Source organism: Gavialis gangeticus, unplaced genomic scaffold, assembly GCF_001723915.1.
Source record: "Gavialis gangeticus isolate Ggan-Ray unplaced genomic scaffold, GavGan_comp1, whole genome shotgun sequence".
Lineage (NCBI taxonomy): Eukaryota > Metazoa > Chordata > Crocodylia > Gavialidae > Gavialis > Gavialis gangeticus.
In genome coordinates, this window is record NW_017729024.1 from 40,693,632 (window position 1) to 40,699,988 (window position 6,357).

The following is a 6,357-nucleotide window of genomic DNA, read 5'->3' on the forward strand; positions in this document are numbered from 1 at the left end:
TTTTTTTTTTTTTTTTTTTTTTTTGTCTGTCTCTTATCAGTTGGTGGTCATGATTCTAGGGAAGATGCTGCTGCTTGTATGGAACTAATGCTTTGGAAAGTAAAAGAAGATAATAAGGGTAGAAAGTGGTGATCTCTTCACTTCAAGAATAACACAAGAAATGTGAAACTACTTACTTTTCCATAACTTTCCAGTTCCACTCCCTCATACAACAGGCAACAGATGATACTAGGAAAGCCTTTCTTTCTGTTACTTGTTCACATTTGAAACTTACATTAAAAGACCAAAATGCTGTAATTACGCTTCATATCCCATGTGTAACTTATTCATTGTATCTATAAGTACTTCTGTACAAGAATGTTAAAGCTTTGCTTTTTTTTCTTTAGTATGAAAGTGAAGCTGATAAATTTTTGTTTATTTCTATACTGAAATTGTTACACTAATCTAAACCAGTCAGAAGTTAGAAACTGAAGAGAAGTATTTATGTAATATCTGTGTCTTCAATTTTTGAAAGCTTGTACCAAGGTCTTTCATACACTACTTCAAACAAAAACTGTCACCTTGCTCTTAACCTCAGAATACCATTGGTGTCTGGGCAGCAGATGGATAGGTTTCCTTTCAACTCTATGTCTCCTTCCCCTCATATTCTCTTATAGGTGGAATAAAGACAGAGAGCAGAAAAAAAGGGGAGAAATTCTATGATATTACTGACCTTTGGAAACCACTTTGAGGTAATTTAAAGTGGTATGATGTAGTTGTACTCTAGTGATTTATATTTGTTTAGTTTGCAAGGCAAAGTTAACAAGGTGCTGAGATGTTTTGTAAGTTAATTTTGTAATTAAGAAGAGTTTTAAAAAACAAAGAAAAAGAAACCCCTTATTTTGCCAGCTGCCTTTAGGACCAAAAAAAAAGAGTAAAATGTGTTTGTTTATTGTGTGTAGGGTTCATATGGTCTATTCCTTTAGTTTAGAGGGGAGAAAAATATATTTCATTTGAATGTATACTATGTAAAGAAAAAAAGGCTAGACTTGCTGTCACTAGTAGGTTCATGGTGTTAAAGAATAAAGAAGAAAATGGCAAACTGATCTCAGCCTAAACCCAAGATGACAATAACCATGCCGATCCTTTGTAATGATGCTATGCTACAGGACAATATGTACTCTTAACTGGTATTCATTACCAGCAGTATATTCTGCAGTGCTATTTAGCTGTTGTGATTCTTCTCTCTATCTATACTACTACTTGCACTAAGCATTCTTCTAAGTTAGGCACCTACAGGGCTACATGTTAGGTACCTACAGGGGTACAGTTAGAGGCATAAGTATAGGGTACATGGAACCCAGCAGTAGTGTAAAGGGTGCGAGGGATTAGAGAGGGAATTGGTATTGGGGTTAACTTAAAAGGAAGGCTGGAATGATGCCTACCTCCCCCAGAGTCTTAGTTGTACCTGGAGCAGCCCTACCCTGCTCTGCTCTAGCTTGAAGAACTGAGCTGCAGAAGCCCTGCTCTGCCTGACCATAGGCACTGGGTGTAGGAAGCAGTGGGTGTCTTTCAATTTGCAGTTTAGATAAGACTCTGCTACAGCCAGATAGCACAGGGCTGCTCTAGTTCAGCTTCTAGGGCTGTAGGCCACAGGGTTGTTCCTGCTGTGTCCTGGAGCTGGGTGGTGTGGGGCTCTTTCAGCTTGGTTCCTATGGACATAAAGCTGAGGCCTGCTCCAGATGTGACAAAGGAGTGCTTGCTCCTACCATATCTCCCCTCCCTCCACACCAAAGGTTTGCTCAGGGCAACAGAAGTTATGTTACTCCTCTGGGAGGCAAGTTGCATGATGGGATCTAACACTGTCTTCTGTCTCCACCACCCCGTGATCCAAAGGTAATCAAATGCTCAAGTCTGGGCTGGAGAGAGGCATCTTCCTCTGCTCGGTATCCTCAACCATGGAACCTGCCTCTCCTTCCCCAACCCTTCTGCACATAAGCTTTTAAGCACAGGTTAGCCTTTTCACTTTAAGGGAGGAGGGGATGAAGGCCAGGCCACCTTCCCTTTGCATTATAGCCAATAGCTCAATGCATATGGAGTCACTTGCATTGGACTTAGGTTTAAATATGCACTGTTCCTGTGCTGGAAGCAGGTATTGTAGCCAGCAGGCTATGAATACAAGGGGGATTCCCAACTGTTGAAGTTGCCCTCTGTGTAAATCAGTTCAACAGAGAGATAAACTAGCAGCTGCTACATCTTTAGAGAATTGTGGAAACGGAGAACTGGAAGGGACCTCTGGACAACTGGCACGAGCAACAACAAAGGCATCAAGGCAGCAGTCAGCACCTTGCTTTTCAGGCCAAGGGCTGGCCTGCTGGACCGTGGAGGTAATGGCCTTTGCTGCCTGTCTCTTTCCTGCATATCTAGTATGCCTACCTGCACGGTAGCAGAGCAGCAAGAGGAGCATGGAAAAGTCTCTGTGGGCAATAACCTGGTGGATCCTTGAATGCTAAAGCACTGAGTCCAAATCCTCCCTACAAGTTCATTGTTACATAAGCATGGGTAAAGGCCAGCTCCACATTTCCCAGAAGAGCAAGGGAAGACCCAGATACGGAACAGTAGCAAAATGTGTCTTTTACCTTACATAGACATTAGCAAAACAGCACTGAGGCAGAAAAGCGGACTGTTGGACATGGAGCTGTGAGGTGAAGGGCCAGACCACTAGACCAGTCTGGGCTATTTGCTGTTGCTCTCTTTCTGGCCTCCTGACTTCGAGGCCTAGTAGCATTGCTTGAACTGGCTGGGTATGCCCTTGTACTCTGGTGGCCTAGTTGTGTACTTGGGAGCAAAGGGTTTGAGTCATTTTCATGGCAGGAGGTCATTGGATTTGCAGCTGCTTCTCCAGTCACATGCCCTTGCTTCCCCTCAGGCCACTCCATCTGGAAAGGGTAGACCAGAGGCGTGGGGAGTCAATGGCCATCTAAGCCTAAGAGGCAACAAAAGCCATATTGTCACATTTAAGGGAAATAGGCTAGCATAGTTGGCATTTTAAAAGTCAACAGACTTTGCTTAAAGGGAAAAAAAGGAACATGCCAGCAGGCCCCCATGAATATGTCGTCCCACCCTGGACTTGCTTCTGGGAACTCCTTCTGGCTCCGTAAACATCTCAGTCTTGCCTCCTTTGGCGCACAAGCTCAAAAGGTGACTTTGAGGGACTTCCCATTGCTATCCATGTGGTCTGTCACTGGTCTGTTGATCAGGTCATGGTAATGGTCTTTTCTGTATAGTACTATTATTGGCCTCAGGAGATTTGGGCTCATTTTTCTAGATCTGCTGCAGGCTTCCTCTGTAAGTTTGTTACTCTCATCTTTATGCCTCCACTCTACTTGAGGTGTAGTCATAGGTTTGACTACAGTGCAGACTTACAAATCCTTGGTCTGTATGTTCCAGTTAGTAAGCTCCTCGGGATAGGGCTTTCTCTTGCTATTTGTCTGTAAACTGCCTAACACAATGAAGAGCTGCTCTTAGCAGGACCTTTATGTACAGTACAAATAATACATGTCACGTAAATACCAATAGTTTATCTCCCATATTCTTAAAAGTATTGAAATTTACCTTTCTCATACAACTATTGACAACAATGTTGTCACCAACACTATATGGTAGCTTGCCCTTTCTTTCTTTCTTTACTGTCGGTCATCTATCTATTTGAGAGCCTATTTAGTAGATTCAGTTGTCAGCACAACCTCTCAAAGTTGCTTTGTTGAAGAGCAAAATATTCCTGCCTTCTTGAACATTATGTACACTAGCTGATCATTGTCTCGATTTGAAAACCTTTACATAAAACCATTGAAGAAAAACTGGTACAAGTTAGTATAGTATGTGTTAAAAGCCACACAGCAAATTATATCCTTTCCCATAAAGGACAGGGAAGGGAGAAGCAAGTAAGTAAACCTTACCTGTTTATAATCAAAAAGTAATCTATACCTATACATTACGTTATTAAACGCAAATGGAAAATGAAGAAGTTTTCTATCCAGACAAATGTGTTCTGCACTGTTTAACATATTTATGAATCTCCATAAATGCCATCTTTCTTCCTAAAATAGCAACATACTCTTTAATATATATACTTTCAAGTTAAACAAACACTGATATTTTAATACAGAAACTGACTGTTAAACTTAACAAAAGAACAAACAGCATTTACCTTCTTCTCACAGGCATCAGTTAGTCCAAAAATTGTAGTAACAAATTATTTTCATAGCTCACTTTTACTGCCAGTTTCAAAGAGCAGTTATAATAACTAATTATCTTCAGAAATTGCTACTGATAAGAGCTGTTCTGTATAGGCAAGCAACTGTTTTATCACTGGTACCAAACATAAAGCATTTCTGTTTGAAGCACAATACAGTTTGGATAACACTTGTTATGAGATACTGAAATTCTTATTATTAACTTGGCACATATAAAAAAATTAGGAGGCAATGCACAATGCATTACAATAATTGTGGCCAATGAGCAACATACAGAATTGATCACATTTCCAAAAAAAACACTGTGGATGAAACGTATCAGAGTTCATTACTCGAGTTCATTTCTAGTCAAAACAGTATATACACTCCTACAGTCTATGGAGGCTGAATTGCCTGAAATGCACATTGGTATCTGTAGTTAAACAACTACAGGTATTATACAGAGAGCGCTATACACAATTCTACACGGCACATCATAATTCTAGACTCCTGTTGGTTTTGAATTTTGTTTAATAGATAATCATTACATGAAGATTTTCTGTCTTATGCAGCTTCTTCAGCAGAGCAATCAATGCCTGCATAGGTAAACTTCTCATACAGGGTTGTATTCACATAGGTCTGAAACAATAAGAGAGGTTAAGGTAGGATGGAATGCATGTTTCTTAAGCTTCTCAAGCTGTAGAGAAATTATCCAGTGGTACATTATTACCTTTCGTTCTTCTAACATCCTGTTCAGGGACACCAATATCTGAGCGAAGGATGGCCTTTCGTATGTTTTCTCCCGCCAACATTGTCTCATTAGGTCATACCTAAAAGTCAGGTGCAAACCCATTATGACTTGGAAGCCTCCCTCTCAGCATAGTGAATGAGGGTTTCATCTTAAAAATAGAATAAATATCGTATAGTTGCAGGTTGGGATTTCCAAAGTAAACTAAGGCTTTTAAGTCCTTTAGGCTTCTTTGAAATGCTGACCCCCAAATACCTAACATGGAGGTTAAAGCTCAGTTTTGAAGTGAAAGAGAAGTAGCCAAACACAAGACCTTTATACACAAAAAAGCAACTAAGATCCAAAGATCAGGGGAGTGTTGGAACTTCCTGGCCACCCTCTTTCAAGCAGAATGTGTCCTCTGTACCAGAGGCCAGGAAGAAAATGACATAACAGTTACTGCAGAAGCTCTACGCCCAAGACTTCTGCTAGGTTTGGTCAGTTGTGTGGCATATATATGGCTAATGATCTGTTCCATTGCTTCAGTCATTGTGGTAATAATTAAACTGGGCACTAGCATTACTCATTTCTGCTATAAACCCATTTAAATTAAAGCTTTCCTTACTTTACTCAGTCAACTTTCAGGAACTTTTCTATTTGGGCTTAAATTTCAAATGGCTGATCTCTATCTGAAATGGAATCTGTTTTGGAAAACTTAAGTTCTTTGCAAAATGGAGGCAGTGGGGAAGTGTCACTACAATTTTCCAACCATCTGTACTTACGATATGAAAAAGGCCTCAATAGTTACCATTACTTGGGCATGTCTACACATGCATAATAATATGAAGCAATAAACACTCTGGAGTTTATTGCCCTCACCTGCACTGTTAGCACATGTGCCCAGGACCACAGCATATTGAGCCAGGTTGGAACAGCCCTTGCCTCACAGGCCTGGGCCGGCTCCCCCCTCAATACCCACCTGAGCTGTTATAGTGGGGTGGGGGGGCATGAGGCAATTGGGCTTCATCCCACCCTCCCCACCTCCAATTTGGCAGCCTTCAAGGAGCACCCGCACCTGTTGGCCAGGGCCAGTGCAGGCAGGCTCAATCTCCCCCTGACCCAACAGGCAAACATCTGTTTGGTTGTGGGGGTGGGGACAGGCTCTAACTTATGGTGCTTTATATGAAGCACCATGAGTTAGGGTGCCTGAACATCTCTAGGCATCATAGGCAATGCATAGACGGGGGCACGGGGGTGGGGCACACGCCCCCCTGAGTTTGGCCCTCACCAGCTGGGGAGCGCCGGCCTGTGCCCCCTGTGAAGCACCAGTGGCACTTCTGGTTTTGCCAGTGGTGCTTCTGAGGTTGGCGATCGGCCGCTGAGGGACTCCCCCCAGTTGGTGATCGGCTGCTGGTG

General features: G+C 42.1%; 2 protein-coding genes across 2 annotated transcripts in view; one reads left to right on the forward strand and one right to left on the reverse strand.

The window, feature by feature from the left end:
• LOC109298060 (RNA exonuclease 1 homolog) overlaps positions 1–297 on the forward strand; it is a 32,583-nt gene extending 32,286 nt beyond the window's left edge. Inside the window, exon 14 of the mRNA XM_019518194.1 lies at positions 41–297. Coding sequence (XP_019373739.1) covers positions 41–132 — 92 coding nt within the window. The 3' untranslated portion in view covers positions 133–297. The remainder of the gene's footprint in view (positions 1–40) is intronic.
• Positions 298–3,637: 3,340 nt separating this feature from the next.
• The window catches only part of TEK (TEK receptor tyrosine kinase), a 104,662-nt gene continuing 101,942 nt past the window's right edge, over positions 3,638–6,357 (reverse strand). Inside the window, exons 22-23 of the mRNA XM_019517033.1 lie at positions 4,945–5,044; positions 3,638–4,853 (exon numbers count right to left, since the gene is read on the reverse strand). Of these exons, the coding sequence (XP_019372578.1) occupies positions 4,779–4,853; positions 4,945–5,044 (175 nt within the window). The 3' untranslated portion in view covers positions 3,638–4,778. The remainder of the gene's footprint in view (positions 4,854–4,944; positions 5,045–6,357) is intronic.